Below are 21,464 nucleotides of genomic sequence, written 5' to 3' on the forward strand. Positions count from 1 at the left end.
CATGTGTTGCACCCAAACTTCCATTAAGAACCAACTGTGTGTGTGTGTGTGTGTGTGTGTGTGTGTGTGTGTGTGTGTGTGTGTGTGTGTGTGTGTGTGTGTGTGTGTGTGTGTGTGTGTGTGTGTGTGTGTGTGTGTGCGCGCGCGCGCATGAGCGTGTTTGGGACTGCAGCTGCATGTGTACCGTGTGCATGTGGTTAGTGTACGTATGTATACTTTAAATACAATTTAATAACATGGAAGTCTGTGTGTATGTGGGGGCACTCTAAATTCCATGAAGAGATAACGTGTGTGTGTGTGTGTGTGTTAATCTAATGAAGATAGAGTATATTTAAACATCCCAGCTCTCCAGTTTCGGGATGCCATTTCCTATGATTGGAAACAAATGACTTCAGGGTCGGATTCCCCCTCCCTTTACAAGCTGTCAATCACTCTGCCACGGCCCCAGGACTTCCCACTGTCGCTGTTATTATAAAGTCAAATCAGCGCTGTTTCCCTGTTATTCCAACCACCGCAGCCTTCGGGATTATGTTGACACGTTATCAACCAAATTAACAAATCTTGGAAATAAGCCGGTATGGTTAATCGCTGACAGGTCGCTAAAAGGTTATGTCTATGGCCGCTGTCACCCTGTCCGGGAAACGGCCAACAAATAGGACGATAGCATGGTGTTTTAACATTTCTTTGCGTTTGACATTTAAAGTAAAGCAAATCAGAGCTTTGAAAACCTCACAGTTACAGCTCGTTGAAGTAACTTCCTTGAATACATTAGCTTGTGCTTCATACATTCTTTCTAAAATGCAATTATCAATGTTTTAGTTTGCTCTACAAAGGCCGTCTTTGTTGTGTGTGTGTGTGTGTGTGTGTGTGTGTGTGTGTGTGTGTGTGTGTGTGTGTGTGTGTGTGTGTGTGTGTGTGTGTGTGTGTGTGTGTGTGTGTGTGTGTGTGTGTGTGTGTGTGTGTGTGTGTGTGTGTGTTTCTAGAAAGAGGAAGCTCTGAATGAAAAGCAGATCATTGTTATTTACTACGTAGCAGACGGCCCAGCAGGCAGCGTTCAATGCTGACAGGTGTTCAGATCTAATCTGAAGCTACTTTTCATACCGGTTCATGTAGAGGTGTTAGCAGCAGGTGCACAGCGCCACGGCTCCTGCTGGTATGAAAGCAATTTGTATAATTGAAAGATCAGGAATTAGTTGGGAGTTATTTTTTTCTTCTTTTCTGTCTTTAAATGGCCGCCCCACATCGTCCCAATGCGGAGATGACAGACAGTATCAAGTAACCAGCATGGTTTACGTCTGTCTATAGACAAAGACGCGGCTGTTTGATACCACCACACCTGACCTCTGGGTGAAACACCGGCCACCCTACACACACACACGCCCCCCACCTACACACACACACACACACACACACACACACACACACACACACACACACACACACACACACACACACACACACACACACACACACCCCAGCTCAATACCCCACGTCTGAGTCCCTCAATTAGCTCCTTCCTGCTATTTCCATGTCCACTGCGCGTTAGCTCACCGCCACGCTCGGCCGTGACAAGTAAATTGCTGTTTGGTTTCGACCGTTTGTCGGGAAACGGGCCATTTCCCTCCGCTTTTGCCCCAAACCGCTGTTTTGTAGCGCCGCGGAGGCCAAGGGTGGGGGTTGGGGGGGAGGCAATGGGGTTTGTGAATCAGAGCTGAAGGCAGAAATTATCACATCAGCGTCTGTTACGGGCGTGGTGGCGTACGGACAGAAAAACACGTTTGTACAGAGCCTCTGGGAGTGAGAGATTTTCACATGGCGCTCATGTGGTGGAACCTCCGTCCTTTGGTCACAGTGACACCACAGAACTCGGATTCTCTCTCTCTCCCGCTCCCTCTCCCTCCTCCCTCCCTTGCTATCTCTTCTCAAGTTTAACCACATGAACCCTAGAGTCCCCAGTCCTGGGGCGAACATTCTCCCCAGAATGATCAAGCTCTATGAGCTACAAGTTCAGGGCTATTTTCAGCTGAGATATTTGGTGTAGAGGAGGAACAAAGAGGGGGGGGGGGGTAGTATAGACCCCTGGGGGACTCCGGTCAACTTAGTATATAGGGTTTAAGTGGTTAAAGACAACCCTGGGGGACTTTCTAGACCTGATCTGCATGTCTGTTCACGGTATGCTGAAAAACAATGGGCCTTTTAAGACATCACTTAACGTGCTGTTGATCCTACAACAGTGTCACAACGATGACTCCTGGACATATAGCGCCACTGTAGCCCACATTAGTAGACACACATGTACCGTATATATATATACCGACTCCCAGTTACTGTTTTTGGGGGCTGTGCTCAATAAAGGCCTGCGTAGCGTAACCATTTCACCTCCATGCGTCTCTGATTAGTCCCATTATTGGAAATAAAATGTAGTAATGGAAAGGGGCTGTGTGGATCCTGGCAGACGGGGCTGCTCGCCCTCACATCATACAGACCTGATGAGCTCATGTTATCAGAGAGTGGTGGCCAGCCCTGACACCGGGGCTGAGCTGAGTTCAGGGCTCTGTCAGGCCCGTACAACCTGAGGCACGCGGCACCAGAACCCACCACGGTTCACCGGCTGGTCAGTCTATATATGGGCCGACGTGAGGCTTCAAACTTTCTTTCTTTTTTTCTTCTGCTGTTTGCTGTTTAATCTGCCGGGTCTAACGTCATTAGATACGCGAGTGTCTTCATTTGTGTTTTCTGTTCTGAGCACAGTCTGTGATTCTTTCTGGTTCAATGGAGACTTAAATATCGGCAGATGTATTGACGCAATGTAGGTGGAGAATGTTGTGTTCTTTTCAGCGGCAAGAACTTTAAAACAGAAATTGAATCATGTGGATCTCAAGACCCACATATGAACGCGTGTGTGTGTGTGTGTGTGTGTGTGTGTGTGTGTGTGTGTGTGTGTGTGTGTGTGTGTGTGTGTGTGTGTGTGTGTGTGTGTGTGTGTGTGTGTGTGTGTGTGTGTGTGTGTGTGTGTGTGTGTGTGTGTGTGTGTGTATTTGGACTTTGTGCCTGCAGTGTCAGTCATCTATGACGTATCTATGATGCATTACTCCAAAGTCGGGCAAGGGTTCAGTCCAATCTGAGCCCCATAGACTTCGATTATAGAATTAAAGTGAAATAATTAAGATAAGATATAAAACATGTGTGAAAAGAAAATTAGTGGAGGTACCTCTGTGACCTACTGGCAGTGTGCACTAGGAATTTGGTGCTGATTGGTCCAGCAGTTTGCGAGCTTAGCTCCGTACAAACACACAGACAGACAGACGGACACACACACACACACGCGCACACGCACGCACGCACACACACACACACACACACACACACACACACACACACACACACACACACACACACACACACACACACACACACACACACACACACACACACACACACACACACACACACACACACACACACACACCACACACACACACCAACCCTCTCATAGACGGCTAGTCTCTGGCAGAGCCACACTGTAAAAAAAAAGCAGCTATATTGATTGAACAGTTTTAAAATTGATAATGGCTCCATTCCATTATGGCTCAAGCTCTACTCAATAAAACAGTCCATTGTACAGTATGTGAATTCACACTGACGATATAATAGGAATTAAGTGTAAGCTCCAGGATTCCCTGAGGTACACAGAAGTTGATTTGTTTGTTTCATCAGTACATGGATGAACATCTTTCAAAATAACTTTGTCTGATACAACAATGCACATAGTATTGTTTTGTTTCTTTACTTAGAAATACAATGTACAGTATATTAATATGAATTCATCATGTAAAAATGTCTTCTCTTTCACTTTTCAATACAAAATATGCACGTAAAAGAACTTATCGCTTTGATTAGCATCGTATCAACTGAACAAAGAGTTAAAAAAATATATAAAAAATAGCTTTCTTGACACCAGCGGTGAGTCTATCGACAATGCTCCGATTCATAATGTCTCTTGTCATCACATACCTCAGATCGTATAGCCGGTGCTCTTTGGTTAACGCCTTCACATCCTGTGAAGTGGCAAAAGGGCTGTTGGTCTGTGAAGCTGGAGAGAGGCTCCACGTGTCCATTTGTTCATTTCTTTTCCCTCGTAAGCCTGTTGGCTTCGCTCATGCGGGCGCTTAGTGGAGAGGAGTTGCTAACAACAAGGCTTCCGGATTGGTCTAAGGCAGCGTTTGTTCAGCCCAACACATGTCCTCACGTTTTTTTTTCAAAACAACATGTATCCCCACTCTCACAGCTCTCTGCTCATCACCAGCAGGGGACTCCTCTGAGCTGGCTTTAGTTCCGTTCAGAGGCAATCAGTCATTTGTTTCATTGTGAGTGGGGGACATTAGTTTTGGCTGCGGGTACTGGTGAGTTCAAGCGTACCGGAGGGACCCTGGCAGCGTGGTCGAGCTGTCAGAGGCAGTGGTTGGTGGTCGGGTGCCACGGAGGCGGGCGGAGGAGACAGTCCGCGGTGTCCTCCACCAGCTTCGCGTGACGGGACAGCGCCGCGAGGTGGGGGCTCAGGGGGAGGGCGTAGCGATAGAGACAGTACGGGCCGGCCGCCTCGGCGAGATGAGGGAGAAGGGATGAACTGGGCCCCCGAGGGCCGAGGGGGCCGTGCAGGGGAATGAGGCACGGGGAGGTCCCCACAGGCCCCTGGAGACACGGGCCCCTGCACTGGGGGCCTTTCTTTCCCGGCAGCGCCGATAGAAACGAGAGGTCAGTCAGCGGGGAGAGGGGAGGTAAGCCCCTCAATCTGTCTGCTCCCAACAAGGAGGAGGAGTAGGCTCTGCTGGTCAGGGGGGAGATGGCGGAGGTTTTGCCGTAGAGTGGGAAGCCGAGGGCGTGCAGACCGGCGTCCTGGCACGAGAGCGATGAGAGGGAGAACGGGTGATGAGGCGAAGGAGAGGAGACAGGGAGAAAACCCTTCAGAGAGGAGGTGATGCTGGTCGGTGAACCCGGGGTCGCTGTGGAGAGACGAAACAACCTTTAATCACAAAGATGTGTGAACCACTGCTTTGTCCTCGAACCAGCGGGAGTTGCAGCACAGTACCTTGAAGCTGCAGGGTGAACGGCTTAAAGTCCAAGCTGAGAGGACTTCTCCATGGGTACGATTCCAACAGTCCATCTAATACCCCCCTACACACACACACACGCACACACACACGCACACGCACACGCACACACACACACACACACACACACACACACACACACACACACACACACACCACCCAAATAAAATGTCAGTAATTAAAAATGTAAAACATTGCTTCTGAGAAGTGTGAAATTATGCACCACGCAGTTCAGCCTCAGTTGAAGGTTTTATGGCTGATCAAATTTCCCCAACTTGAATCTTAAATCCCTTCGGGGTCTTTCACTGTAGTGTGAGAAGTGTTGAAGTGCACCGAGGCCTGGTTCTATGTACCTATTCCTCCCCGGGTCTCTGAAGCCCTTGGCGAACGGGTTCCTGTCGATCTTCAGCTTGGTTATCTGGCCAGGGGGAGAGGGAAGGAGAGAGAGAGGGACAGACATGGCTTTAGAAAGAGCTTGTCAACCAGTGACCTGTAAAGCTAACAATGAGCTCAGCTTTATGGGAGCACGTGGGGCAGCAGACCTCTTCCCTCGGGGACTACATCTCCCAGCAGCACCCAGGGCGGGCAGCCATGTCAAACAGGGTTCTTGGAGCTGGGGCTCGGGCCTCCGACTTTTATATGGTGCTTTTAATGGCCGTGGAGTCCCGCAGTCAGCCCGAGTCACAGGCCGTTACTGCGTTTCAGTAATAATACGTTCACTGGTCGTAAACCGGACCCTGATGAAAAGAGCTGCCAGTCCCTCGAGAGGGCTCTGTTACTGAAGCAATGGCTGCCAACAGTGGGGTCAGCTACCCCGTACACACACACACACACACACACACACACACACACACACACACACACACACACGCTTTCTCTCTCACTCACTCACTCACTCTCTCTCTCACTCTCTCTCCACTCTCTCTCCACTCTCTGCTTCGCTCTCTTTCTGAAACCTCAGCAACCAGCAGAGAGATCTCGGTCAGGCCAAACGTAATTTACGATTTAGCCAAGACCACAGCGAAGTCACCCTCAACACTTTCACGAGCTGGAGATTAAAACCTTTTTTTCCCCCTCCAACGTGAGGTCACACCAGTCCGTGTTTAGTGACAGAATCATCATCATAAAATAAATACACTGAGAGAGTGTTGGAGGCTTTGCACCATTAAGTTGCTGAAAACCACCGGAGATCAGCTTTCTGGATGGAGAGCACTTCACAATGTGAAATTAGAAACTCTGTTACAGCTATTATTAATCGTTTTTTATTTTGGGGTAACAAAAAACAACAACTCATACAAGCAACTAACCAGACGCACAACAAACCTCACTAATAGTTGCAATACATTAAGACTTGAACAAGTCATGACATACTGCACACACAAAAATGGTGGTTATTCAGTAGAGTAGTTCGTACTAGGTTTTTGGGGTGGTTGAGGTGCTATATAGAACTTCTGCTGCACAAAGAACCTGTTCAGCCCCTTTATCGTTCTTTAGAGGTACTGTAATTGTTCTTCACCTTAGTTTAGACACCTCTAATGGTTCTATATACTGTAGCACCATTTGTCAAAGGTACTTCTACAGTACAGCTGCTAGACTGTATTTTATTCCCATCACAAGTTTCATGCAGCCTTTCTTTGACCTATGACAAGTTAATACTGGTAAGTATTACTAATCTTCTTCATAAGAATCAAAATGTGTAAAGTCAAACGTTATAGTTATAGCAGAGACTGTGACACATGAGAGAAATTAATTCATTAATGCAATGTGCACGTGTGCATACCAGCATGCACAAACGCAGCGGTAAGTTAGTGTGGGCACAACTGATTCAGCCCGCATGAAGTAAAAAATTGCCCAATTAGGCATGTAACCCTAAATGAGCACCTTTAGCCAAAGATCCACTTTTAGTGCTATTAAACACCATTTTTGTTTAGTGTGTGCAGTCTCCAGATCCTAACATCCAAATCCAATGTTTATATCTACACAGTAAAATCTGTTAATTTAACTTGGAGAGTGTAAAGTGGACCCAAATGGATCTGTAAGTGTTACATTAAAAGATGGTTTTACCTGTATCTAACCATCACAGCTTCACTGTGGACGGTTATGCTTAGTTCATACTCTGTCGTATGACGGTGTCTCTCGTCTCAGCTTGTAGATCGGCTATTATCGGTGTGTAAATCAGGCTTTACTAGGGTTGGGATTCGGAACTGGAGGAACCAGATCCAACATTGAGGAATCAGAACCGGTATCACATTTGGAACCGTTTCCAGAACCGGTTTATCACACTGTCAGAGCTAGTATGTGGACTTCACGTCTGCTATACAATTACAATACTAGTGAATCTCAAACCTTTTAATTTCAAGGACCACCATAACTCTGACCGTGTACAAATGGAACCAAATGGACCCGTAGAGGTCCATTTGGTTACATTTGTACACACTCAGAGTTACAGACCAGTAAGGGTCCAATTGGAACCCCCTCAAGTAACCCAGAGGGTCCCTGGAACTCACTTTGAGAACCACTACAATAATATCTATGCAATACTGTATGTATGATTGCATTTGTGTTTATCAAAAATTATAATGAAGGCCAACATTATATAGATTTTCTTTTTTTAAATAGGACTCGTTAAACGGACCAAAGGGCAAGACCACTTTGGTAGAGGTTTGGGTTGTGTAGTTACCTTGCCATGGTGTAACTCCAAAGGTGGACAAGAAATAAAAAAGAATTGCTCCAGAAATTGATAATTCAAAATATGCTCCTCATTGACTTACATTGTACGCTGAAACAGCTCTCAAAGTCACTCTTTTAGCACATAAACAAACGCAAACAAAGCTGATTCAGACCATATAGAGCATCACCAAACCCAGTACTGATTGTGTTTTTTTTTATAAAAAATGTTAACTTCCTGTTGATTTTGCCATTTTTATTAGAAAGAAACCCCGGATATTCAAATAGTAAAATCAACTTTAAGTTAAACCTCTACCGAAGTGGTCTTGCCCTTTAAGGAATCGGACCGTTTAAAGGAATCGTTAAGGAACCGTAATTGTTCAAATGATCCTGTGTCTCATCTATTATATTATTGGTGCAAATCAGGCTTTACCTGTTGGTTCTGATAGGCGGTGACGGTGGTGAACTCTGTCTCCGGGAAGGAGAAGCTGTGGACCCCCTCAGCCGGCAGGGACTGGATCTGGGACAGGTCCATGCGCGGGTCGTGGCGGATGACGTGAACCCGTGGCTTGTACTTGTGCATGGACTGAAGGATGACCTGGAGAGAGAATGACAAGGTGTTATTCCCACCCTGAGGTATACTGTACACACTACTGAGTGTTGATTTAAAGCCGTATTCCGGAACTTATTGTAATGTGAAAGCGTCCGTGTCACTTTCAATTTCTTTGGCTATTCAAAAATAGCAGATATACAAGCAGATATGCGAGCTTGTAGATTTGCTATATATTTTTAAACAAATCGTGAAAATGTGTGCAAATCTTTGAATATATTTATACATTTTTTACTCAAATATTTGCTTCTGGGGGTCCCTCCCTGGAACAAAATATTTTGAGATGGGGGGGGGGGGGGTCTGCGGACAAATACATATCATTTTGGGGGTCCTTGACATGAAAAAGCTTTGAGAACCACTGATATTATAGCAACATACGTTTTTTTCCCCCTTTTTTTACTGTTAGGATTTAGAAGACATTTGTACAATCCCCAGAAGCAAATATTTGAGTTAAACATTTTCACTTTAAAAAACATATGTATTCAAACTTTCACGATTTTTCAAAACAATTGCAGATCTACAAGCACGTACGAGCTTGTATATCTGCTATTTTTGAAAAGCCCAATGTATAAAACCACGTTCCTGCATTGAATGGGTTAATACTATAGAACTAGTACATCTGCAGTGGTTGGAGGTGGTCTCCTATACTCTTCCTTTGGGATATTTACTGCCGACCCTGGTGTCAGGTATAGGACACCTACTGGTTGACAAGAAGTGCTGCCAGAAGCTCATAGGCCCAAATATCTCCCCTCTGGCCAAGCGGGGATTCTGTCTGCGGAGAGCGGTTGAAAATTGGTCTTATTTGGGTTCGAATCAGGATGTAAAGGTTATGGATCACAGCCAGAGTAGCAATGGAACGAAAAAGCAACTGTAAGGGTAATAAATGGACCCATAAGTGTCCATAATTGTTACGGATCCCTTTGGACCCGTACAGGACCGCTTGGGTCCATTTCTACGTGACTGTCAAATCCAGAAGTGTGCCTACACACACACTGAGATGTGTAGGTGTTAATATAACTTTTGAGAAGTCACAAACTGACCCAAATTGACCTGTCGGGGTCAGAAGGGATATGTATCCATTTGGACCCTCATGGGTCTTTCAATTCACCCTTAGGCGTCACATTTGGGTCCAGTTTCAATGAACGTGTCATGCTTTCTTCATCACAATGAATGTTCATTAATGCTCCAAATCTAATATCGTTGCTGTCGAGTGAAAACCCTGTATACCCAAAACCATTCCTTTTTTAATATTATTTTAAAAAACATTGTGAAATGGTGAACATAGCTGATCTACAAGCTCACAACGCGTCACACCGTTGTGAGCTTGTATCGGCTATTTTCACTACTTTTGTACTTTTGTAAAATATAGTATATTTTGTGCGATACTCTTGTATGATGAAATAGGGCATTAATTTACAACAAAAAAATACCGGAAAGATGAATGTGGATACAAGGTTTCTGTCCGACAGCAACAATATTCAAGTCATCAAGTGATGCATTTGTGAAGTCATTACTGGTCCATCATACAGTACAGCAGAATGGACAGCTTTACCTTCATATCTCAACCATGTTGTATAAGAAAAAAGCCATATTATGCCAGATGACTTCCGTTTAGTCCAGTAAATATTTAAGGACCACTTCACCCATTTTCCACCTATCTTGGTCCTTCCTTACTAATCCTAATGTTCATTATAAGATGGCACCATTTCTGTCTACTCGCTTTGCGTCTGAGAGGTGGGCTGTCTGTGGCCAGTTCAGAATCCTGCCTACCAGTGACATCATCGGTACAGATTTGAAAAACAAATTTCAAAAAACTTTTTTTTTCAAATGAATGCAATAGCAATGGCTTTCTGTTTCACCATACTAACTTTCAAGGAAGAGAAAGACTGTAGTTATTAGCTTGGATTCCGCATTGACGATGAACTGTCTGTAGCCCACCACTGAGACACAGTGAGAAGACATAAATTGTGCCGTGTTATAATGAGAATTAGTGAGTATTATGTGATGATAAGGTTGAAAATAGGTTAAGTGTTCCTTTAGAAACAATATACTGTAACGGTGTAGTAACATGTAAAATATTGAATATGGTCAAATGCTCACTGGAGCCTGTGAGAATGCGTCGTGATCACCACACAACTAACATTAGATGATGTTAGCCATCTGTCATAAGAATGATGACTACAAACTTAATCTGCTCAATCTTGTTCGGTATTTGAACCAGATCTGTTGCAAACCGTCATTCTTAATCGGTATTCATTTTACAAACATGATAACAATAACCCTCACTTAGTTGTTTTCTCAAAGTGCTTTTGTCACATTAAAGCAAACAATAAACAATGAGATGCCAACTTTAAGACTCGACAACATCACGCTCACACAGAATGCAGTCAATCTTCATACATCCTAAAATCATTACATTACAGTTACTCCCCACAACAGTTTTCTCAAAACAATGCAGTAAATTACACAATCCTCAGTGTTGATTTAACTCAAGACACTCTTCAGAGTTACATTAACCCATTCAAACCGGGAAAGCATCTGTGTCATTTTAAGATTTCTTTGGCTATTAAAAATTTGCAGATCTACAAGCTTGCAGCGCGGCACTCTGTGCTTTTTTATTTTTTACTGTGAAACTTTGTGCAAATCTTTTGAATATTTTTTAAAGCATTTTTTTTTTACTCAAATCTTTGCTTCTGGGGATTCTACAAATGTCTTCTAAATCCTAACAGTGGTTCTCAAACCTCTTCATGTCAAGGACCCCCAAAATGTTATGTATTTGGCCACGGACCCCCCATCTCGAAATATTTTGTTCCAGGGACTCCCCCAGAAGCAAAGATTTGAGTTACAAATGTTCGCTTTAAAAAATATATTCAAAGATTTGCAAAAATGTTTAAGATTTGTTTTTAAATTGCAGATCTACAAGCGGCACTCGGTGCCGCGTTATGAGCTTCTATATCTGCTATTTTTGAATAGCCAAAGAAATCTTAAAATGACACAGATGCGTTTTATGGTGCAGTTGAAGAGGAATTCATGCTGCAAGCCAATGTTTTTCTTGTTTGGGTGCTTTTTGTGGTGATGCTGTCCTCACATCTGTTCACAGTGGACTCATCCGTTCCATTGCAGATTATAGTGGCTGGACAGTGTGTGTGTGTGTGTTTAGGATGTTTGGTTGCTCATTCTACCGTGCAACAGAAACACAGCAGTTTCTCAGTGTTGCACTGATAAAACCTTTTATTTTTCTGCTGACTAGAGCAGTGGTTCTCAACCTTTTCAGGCCGCGACCCCCCAAAATAATTATATTTGAATTGGGCCCCCACTCCGACAAGCTGGAATTGTAGGAGTTGAGACATTACATTTTGTTTAACTCGGTTACACAGATAAATATTGAGAAAATAGCCAATGTGCAAGCTTGTAATGTAGATCGTCTATTTTCACAATTTTTGCCTGTTTCATTTTAGAGGTATTAAAAAGGTCTTAAAGGTCCATAAATTGTCAGTTTAGAAATGTGCAGATACCCTGTATACACTCATGCTGTATGTTGGTTTGATTACTGTTGAGTGAGAAAGCAATGTTGCACATTAAGCTAATCATCTGGGGACCCCAAATCCTTTGGGGAGCGACTGACCCACACAGTTTGAGAAACACTGGACTAGAGGTCTAACTCTTTAGCTTATAGTGTTTGGTGCATGTTGACCCCTCTGAAACTCTATTGTTTTCTTTTTGTTTTTTAACCTACATCAGCTTTGTAAAAAAAATAAGTATTGTAGTCTGTCTTATATAGCATTTAGTTTCAGGTTTTATTTGAAAATAAGTCTGAAGTATGCAGCATAGCATGTGACTAAACTCTTCTAAACTAGAATGATTGCCTACACAAGTACCTCATTTAAACACCGTGAAATCCTGAGTATCAATTTCACTCTGAGAGTGAGCAAATGGACCCATAAGCGGTCCATTTTACACTCTCAGAGTTAAATATAACACTCAGGATTTTTCTATGTATTAAACAATTTTTTTAAACAAAATGTTTTCGTGGTTAAAGTTACTGGCTCCCATGAACACATTGCAGGAGCTCAGTCTAAACCAGGTCTCATCTTTTAAACCTGTACAGTAAAATCCTGAGTTAATTTAACTCCAAACAAATGTTCAAATGTAAATTGGCTGTTATCTAGTTGTTTATTTTTTATTGTCTTTTTTTTCATCTTCCTTGTAATACCTCTATTCTACTTCTCTGACAAAATGTTAGCGATAGATTTTGTATTCTAGTTTTATTTTACATTTTCATGAATCTTATATTGTATTTAATGTGTTATGTATTTATGTTGTGTAAATCACCTATTAAAAGGGTATATAGCATAGGCACAAAAAGCTAAGGCTTCAACCTACACCTTTTTGGTCTATATTTTCAATGATAACAAATGAAGGCTTTGTATTAATTTGCTTTTAATGACCAACATAAAACTTTTACTTTATTAACGTTTGTTTGTGGAAAAGTGCAATATCAATCAGAAAAAGGATTGTTATTATCATAAATTGTCTCATTAACAGGGTAAAATCCTCAATGTGAATTTATCTTTTATAAAAGAAAAAAGCATAAAACAAGATGATTGAAGTTTGAATATGTTGAGTCCAAGCCTATCACCAGAAATTAAATTGAAAGTGTTCAATCAATCAATCAATCAATCAATCAATGTTGACATACGTGACCCTTGTCGTCCATCTCGTTGTTGGTGAGTTTGACCCTGTCGAAGCTGATGACCTGTCGCATCCACGTCTCCCCCGCGCACGGGGAGTCCGCGTGCACGTAGAGCCGCGGGGAGATGCACGAGTGGTCCGTGTTCCCTGCCACCATCCACTGGGAGCTGTGGTACACGTACCTGTATACAGTGGGGGAAAGTAACTAAGTACGTGTACTCAGGTACAGTACTTAACACATTTGAGGTATGTTTACTTTCTTCAGTATTTACAATTTGCTGTACTTTTACTCCACTACAATTATTTGAAAACTTGAGTTACTATAGTTACTTACACAGGTACTTACATAGGTACATTAACCACTTCAGCCGTATATACATTTCGGACATTTGAAAATAGCTGATCTACTCACAATGCATCACAATGTGATGCATTGTGAGCTTGTAGATCTGCTATTTTCAAAATATATTAATACAATGTATTACTTTAAAATGTGTGCAATGGGATATTCTGCATAATGAGTACTTTTACTTTTGGTACTTTAAGTATATTTTGATGCCAATACTTTTGTACTTTTACTCAAGTAAATTTTGAATTCTGGACTTTTACTTGTAACAGAGTAAGTTATTTCTACATTGCAGGATTGATACTTATACGTTTTTCCATTACTGCACACACACACACACGCACGCACGCACACCCACACGCACACACTCAGCATGCACACATGCATGCATGCAGGCATGCACACCTGTATCGTTTGGAGTCCACAGGCATGACATCCATGGCGATGTAATACTGCTGGCATGGGTCCAGATTACGCACCTTGACGCGCACCGACGGAAACATTCTCCTGAAGATATAAGCCAAAGTCAAATGAGAAAAGAATATATAGTCACCAATGTAAGATATTTATTGGAGATGCAATCAGAGAACCCGAGTATTTTCAACACATTGACTTATAGCTCACTGTTTCCCAAACAGTGGGTCGGGACCCATATGTCCGTCGCGGCCCAATTTGTATGGGTCGCAAGTCGCAACTGTAAATACCCCTTTATTTTGTTTTAAATTTAATTTAAAATTCACAATTTGTTTTAAAAACGAATTCAAACGTTTTTCAAGAGAATTCCATGAATTTGAAAAATCCATTAATTATGGGAAAATAAATAAGTAGTGAAAATATAGCCGATCTACAAGCTCACAAGCAACGCATTGTGAGCTTACATCTGCTATTTTCCCTAGTTTGGGTCCCAGTCTAATTTCTCTTTTGGGTCTCAAGCTAAAAGGTTTGGGGAGCCACTGCTACAGCTCAATATCACAAGCACATCATTACACATATCACAAACATAATGAATCGAAACGAAACGAATAAAAATACCAAGAAATCCGACGACAGCAGGCTATAGGCCTATAAGCGATATGTAGGCTACTTTATTGGCTCCATGCATATAAAGCCCTGGCAGATATATTTACAAGACGAAATATGAGTCCAATACTGCACTGTGGTCATTCTAGCATGTGGATGGTGCAATTATGTTTAATAAGGTGTATTTACAGGATATATAGATCTATTTCAATATATTTTTTGAGGCAATCAACAGTGAACGGTCACATAATTATACAGCAGAGGTCTGTCGATGTAAAGTTCAGTGCATTTAAACCAATAATCATGATTATTGAAAAAGATTATTTTCATTCATCACATTTTATTGAGTATATAGGCTTTAGCATATTGTTATGTTCCACGATGTGCACATGAATCAACAACTCCATAGGGTACAGTATATGTATATGTTTCAATTATTTAAAAATCTAATTTTGATGTATAACCCCACCTGCAGCCAACACTGGCCTCGGCAAATCATAGACAATATCAATTTTCTGATTTGCTACTATATTTGATTATTTGGTCACGTTCTCTTTCTGTTGGTTGTATAGGCCAGTGGTTCTCAACCTGTGGGTCGGGACCCCCAGAGGGTCCCCACATGATTTTTTTTTTTTTGGTGGGAGGGTCCCCAGATGACAGTGAAGTGACAATTTAAGGACTTTTAAGACCTTTTTAATACCTAAAGAAAATAGCATTACAGCGTCAACGGTAATCAACAAACTATAGGCCTACTATACAAAATGGTCAAACATTGGCCAAATTGTCAAATGATATATGAGGCAAAACATTAGAAAATAGCCGACCTACAAGCTTACAACTCCTCGCGTTGCGAGGCGTTGTGAGCTATTTTCACAATATTTATCTGGGGGGTCCCCAGTTCAAATATAATTATTTTGTGGGGTCACGGCCTGAAAAGGTTGAGAACCACAGGTACAGGCCTACAACAACAACATGTTCTGTAGCCTACCTGCCAGCCTTGGTGATGATCATCTCGGTCCCGATCTCATAGAATCTGGTCCACAGCTCATGACCCTGCAGCTCCACCCGGACATCTGCGCCGTCTTTAACCGGGCAACAGTCACCGTCCCCCGGCCTCCTCAGCTCTCCGTCCCCGGCTCTGCGCGGGTCTCTGCTGCCCGAGTCAGAGCCGCTGTCTTCGGGACTCTTCAGGGCTGTACTGGCTTTCTTTCTCAACCTGACCGGATAGTCCTGATGCGGGCCTAAAAGAATAAGGTAAATACATGAAATAATAATAATAATAATAATAATAAGCCTACATGAGATGAGTTGAAAATGAGTTTCTGCTGCAGTCAAAAGGTTATGATTGTGGAATAAAAAAAGGCATAACCAATAGCTGTCATTTACTTTAAGGTCCATTTATAAGTGTATGGTATTTTTTTTATTAATAGCAAGTACCAAAATATTATTATTATAATAATATTTGGAAGCCATATTATAGGCAATATTTAGGCTATTTGTTAAATGTCGTATTTAGACTAGCAGGCCATATTAGCCGAATCTAACCTATTAACCCATATTTTTAAACATAATTAATTGTTAAACTTCAGAGCTTTTCATTCTATTATGTATGCCTATTTGTAGGCTATTTTCTTTCCAAGTTTGTGCATAAAACTTTCGGGCACAAAACAAAGCAAAAACTGCGCGTAAAGCAGTGTCATCAACACTCTGCACTCCTTCAATTTATCTTGACATGATGCACATTTCGTTCTTGCGTATATAGTCACCACTGTCACACTAGCGGTGCCCAAAAATAAAATGGTAACAGGAAAGGTGGGCACTAGGGGCATCTGGGTACCTCGATGTAAAATTATCTATTTTGTCCAATACAGTATGTTTAAAAAAATATATAATATTTGGAAAATGTTTTTAAGTAAAGTAAAGAAAGTAAATTAGAACATGTTTAAACATTCGCCAATTAAGGTCTAATATTTCTACAATTTCTACAAATTGCTACAAAACCTGTATATCCAGTCATTTTGGGGCATAAACAAGAAGTTGAAGTATAAAATTAAGTCTGATAATGATGTACCATGTTCACATCATGTATATATTTACATTATTAGTATTATTATTATTATTACTATTATTACTATTATTACTATTATTACTATTATTATAATGATGTACCGTGCATGTTCACATCATGTCTACTTTATACTTACTTTATACTATACTGGACAAAATAACCAATTTTACATCGAGGTGCCCACCTACGCTGTATCCAGTAAATGTCCACCCACCGTTCTCCTCCGTCTCGCTGGTCAAAGTGCTGCTGTCGCTGCCGGTGTCTCCCGGGGACCTGGTGTCTCCCGGGGACCTGGTGCTGTCCTGTCCGTCCCTAGTAGAGGACACCTTCACCCTCTTGCAGGGCTGACCGACCAGCGCCTCCACGGAGAACGCGTGGGCCCGGGAGCTCAGACCCTGCATCTTAGCGCTCCTCTCTGCGTCTCCGTCCGAACTCTCTCTCTCAGCTCCGCCGTCCCACCTCATCACCTCATCCCAACATGGGGCGCGTATCGGAAACAAGCGCTAATTGCCCCGGCGGTGGTGCGTCCCCATGTCTCTCCACTGTCTCCACTGTCCAGACGCGTGTCTTCACCCACAGCCTTGATTGTTGACGCGTCCCTGTGATATTTCCGCTGGTATCCCTCTCTCTCTCTCTCTCTCTCTCTCTCTCTCTCTCTCTCTCTCTCTCTCTCTCTCTCTCTCTCTCTCTCTCTCTCCCTCCTCTTCCTCCTAAATATAATATTTCACTTTCTCGGCTCTCTTTCTCTCTCTCTCTTGGCTCTCTCTCTCTCGCGCGCGCGCACACACACTCTCTCTCTCTCTCTCTCTCTCTCTCTCTCTCTCTCTCTCTCTCTCTCTCTCTCTCTCTCTCTCTCTCTCTCCAAGAGGACTTGTTCTCTGTGACGCACACTGAGAGGGAGGGAGGCAGAGAGAAACGGGCATTCCTCCCTAAAAGGCCCACTTCATCATACCAGAAGTCCCACAGCATCCAGAAACAGCCAGGGAGCACACTATCTTATTCTTATGCTTACAACCTGTCGCTTGCCGACAAGAACAGATCTTCAAGATAATGCGTCATCTTTCAGCCTAAGTTATGTAACTCTGTTGGTCATTGCTGCTGTTGTTGTTGAGACTTATTTTAGCCAAACAGAAAAAAATAATTCTGTTGTTTCAATTCAAACATAGCTATAGGCTACTTTAGCCTACTTTACTTCCAAACTTACTTCTGAACTTCCAAATCAAAATATCTCCATCAGATTTACTCCGAATAAAATGAGATACAACAGAAAAAATAATAATTTAATGAGTTTATAAAACTGGAAGACTTTTCCAAAAACATTAATCTTGAAGTTATTTTGTTATTTCTTTAATTTTGTAAATTGGCTCAGTTTTAAGGGTCTTCATTTTAACTCAATTATAGGCTATCAGTTCAGCAGAAGCAAAGCTGTTTGACAGACCTGCGTGTTTTCCACATTTAGGTATAGCCTACGTTAGGTTATCTATTTAAAACTCTATAGGCCTACGCTAGAAAAAGTAGAGGGCGAGGGGTTGAGGAAAGTCGAGGCACAAATATTTGGCTCCGTTTTAACCCGGACCATCTGGAACACACAATATAATATCTCCATGAAACGCGTTCCTTTTCGGTCGAAGCTAACATTTCCTATATTAATTTGAAGACTTTTCCGTAAAACGCTCTCCCCCGTCTCCCGTTTCCCCCTCCCCGGTGTTGCGGGGTGCCCGGTGCTCACCCAGTCTGGTTCTTATAATAACGCGGCCTGGTAATGACAGCTCGGGATTATTACATTACCGCTTCGACATGAAATGGATCCGTTTTACACAAATAAAAGTCCGGAGCGGAGGCTTATTAAAAATGTTTTTTAATCACAACGATATAATTGCATCTGAAGAGAAAACAAATGAGAGTGGTGTTTACGGCGCGCTTGGTTTGGCCCCTGATGGAAACCTCCGGGGCGGCGGGCTGACAAACACGGGGCTGAAGGAAACCCGAGAAAGTATGACCGACTGGAATCATATGCTCTCTTCTGTCATCAGAATCTGTTGTTTAGGGACCTCGCCTGAGATGTTTATTCGTTTCCAAATTGTTGTTTTCTTTCAATAGATTACTGTGACAAAGTGCATCAGTGCAACAGACGCCTGGTCTGTTTTTAAAAAAAACTGGAGGATAAAAGCTCGGCGCAAAAAAATGAACGCCTGTCTCTTCCTATATTTCGCTGCTGTGCATGGCAGAAACCTCATATCTCCACATTTGAACTTTTTAATGTTTTTTTGTAAATGAATGCCCTACTTATTCATACTACAGGGTCACTGAAAAGTTCGCTATTTTTGCTCATTTTGAATTGGAATCCTGAAAAGTAACATCTAACAGACATGAGGTTTCCAACCGACAACAACTGCAAAAAGCTGAGCTCTGACTGCAGTGATACAAATGTCTTTCTCCGAAATTGAAAGAAAAGAAGAAAGAAAAAAAAAAACCACCATTCTAAAGGAATTTGGAAAAGCCTAAAATGTTTTCCACGCGCGCAAAGAGTGGACATCAGTAATTTGTGCGCTTATTTGCCCCTGTAGTTTTGGACAGTGGGGTCATAAGTCTTGGTTTATTGGATTATGTGGCTGTCACATGAGTGATAACCGTGCAGAGAAGTGATGTAGCTCTCATAAACCAAACAGGAAGCCCTTGTATTCGTTTGTTTTATGATTCTTAAATCCAACACAAATCTGGATTTGTCTGATTCGGGGCTTGTTTGGCACACAGGTGTTTCCTCTTATTAAGCCACAGTGTGCGCGCTTTGGCGGAAACACGAAACTCAAATCCAATTTAGCGCGGGCCTCAGGTTTCCATCAGTTCGGAAGTTTGATGATAATTTGCAATTACGGTTTTCCGGTCATTTTCAGCTTTAAAGGGGTTCCTCTCACACGCGCTGCATGTCTGGGCGTGTCCAACCACTAATTAATGATTATTGGCCAATCACTGGATCCCAGATGAAACGTCACGGTGCTGAATTGCCAGAGAAAGTGAAATGGATGGAGTGCCATCATGCACTCGTTAATTGTGGATTTAGTTTACCACCTCTAATTCTGTTCATGTTAAAGTAGCTGACAACGCCATATGTTATACAATATGGCTTCATGAATTAAAAATCAGGTTTTCTATGTTTCCATTCAAGTTCCTGGTCTGTTCACTGTGTCATTGGTTTTTCCTCTTGAGTTGATGATTGGCAGTTCGGCGTGTGTGTGTGTGTGTGTGTGTGTGTGTGTGTGTGTGTGTGTGTGTGTGTGTGTGTGTGTGTGTGTGTGTGTGTGTGTGTGTGTGTGTGTGTGTGTGTGTGTGTGTGTGTGTGTGTGTGTGTGTGTGTGTGTGTGTGTGTGTGTGTGTGTGTGTGTGTGTGTGTGTGTGTGTGTGTGTGTGTGCGTGCGTGCGTGTGTGTGTGTGTGTGTGTGTGTGTGTGTGTGTGCGCGCGCGGTGTGTGCACAGTGCACGTGTGTTTGGAGCTGCACTGCTGCAGGCTGGTGCCCAAAGAGTAATCATGTCCAGCCGTGCTCCCAGAGCTGTGTGCGTGTGTGTGGGTGTATGAGAGTTTGTCCGTGCATGCATGCGCACATGCGCGCGTGCGTGTGTGTTTATAAAGAGGGCTGGCTGTCTGTTGCTCGGGGCTGAGTGGATGTGACGTCCCCCTGATGGTTTGTTTTAAGTTGAATTCTGATGCCGAGCTGTTGGTATACTGTGTGTGAGTCTCTGTGTGTGCATGTGTATGTGTGCATGTGAAGGTTATTCTGGGCATGTGCTGCCAGAGCGGATGCCCATTCGCTGCCAAGCGTCAAACTCGCAGCAGCCCTCCAGTCCACAGAGAAGCCTGGAGCTCTTAGTGTCCCGATATATAACTTTATAAACACTTAATGTTAGCCTACTGAAGCTCACAGGGCTCTGCTGCTCATGAATGAATGGAAGCATGGTGTGCACGCGCGGCCAGGGTGGCCCATGGCTGTGCAGTCATTACTGAGACAGAGATGATGGTGCTAATCGTTTCTGATCCATCCTCTAGAGTGAAACCAGTGATTTACTGTTTGTTCATGAATCTTAACCACTTAAGCCCTACATATACTTCATTGTAGGATATACGCGAATATACCTAAAATAGATAATCTACAAGTTCATAACTGTCGCATTGCTTTATGCATTGTGAGCTTGTAGATCGGCTATTTTTGCTCCTTTAGATTTGTATTTATTCATTTTTTAAGAAAATTTAAATTCTTTTATATTTTATGTTTTTTTACCAATATGGGGATGGCAGATTGAAAGCAGCAGCAGCTACCATCCAATCTGGGAACCCATCGTCAAATAAAAAGGAAAAACAGCACCCTGAATCTGTTCTTGAGAGATTAGCTAGGCTACCATCAGACTGTTGAACAAGGCCTGATCACCGCCTGTCACCAGGCTGGCCTGTCAACTGGAAGCTTTCCTTGAAACTTCTTCCTCCCTTCATGTGGATCTGTTCCTCTATGCAGACTTGTCTTTCCCAGTGGATCTGCCATGTGAATTATTACGTGGGAAGTTTCTGCCCTGTGTGGACAACCATTCTATGTGGACCTGCATGCGTTGATACTTTTTTAATGTCTAATCTCATGTATATACTGTACATACCTGCTGCATGTGGACCTACCGATGTGTTACCACTTTTGCACCTTATGTTTAAACCCATGTACATACTGTATCTGCTGGTATTATGTGTGTAGACCTATGTGTAGATATCTTTTTTTTTTTTTTTACATTTGTTTCTTTACTGTTTGATTTGTCTCCTTGCTCTCCCTGTCCCTCCTCCCCTTCTTCTCCCTTTCTGAAAACTACAAAATGATGGAGCTTGGGCAAAAATGAATTTCACCCTCTCCTTTACCCTTAAACCTGTGATGCAACAACAAAGTTGATTCTTGACTATGAAGTGGTTAATGGCAA

At 42.7% G+C, this 21,464-nt stretch overlaps 1 protein-coding gene across 1 annotated transcript; it reads right to left on the minus strand.

Annotated features, from left to right (window-relative positions):
• Window positions 1-4,449: 4,449 nt before the first annotated feature.
• Window positions 4,450-13,933, minus strand: tbx22 (T-box transcription factor 22; the record flags this gene model as incomplete). Its single annotated transcript, XM_080415726.1, has 6 exons — window positions 13,832-13,933; window positions 13,088-13,262; window positions 8,212-8,376; window positions 5,465-5,529; window positions 5,090-5,175; window positions 4,450-5,003 (listed from the first exon to the last, which is right to left on the minus strand). The coding sequence occupies exons 1-6, from the start codon at window positions 13,927-13,929 to the stop codon at window positions 4,450-4,452; spliced, it is 1,143 nt and encodes a 380-aa protein (XP_080271852.1). The 5' UTR covers window positions 13,930-13,933.
• Between the last annotated feature and the right edge of the window lie 7,531 nt (window positions 13,934-21,464).

This window comes from Gymnoscopelus braueri (assembly GCF_963280865.1).
Source record: "Gymnoscopelus braueri genome assembly, chromosome: 20".
NCBI classification, from domain to species: domain Eukaryota; kingdom Metazoa; phylum Chordata; class Actinopteri; order Myctophiformes; family Myctophidae; genus Gymnoscopelus; species Gymnoscopelus braueri.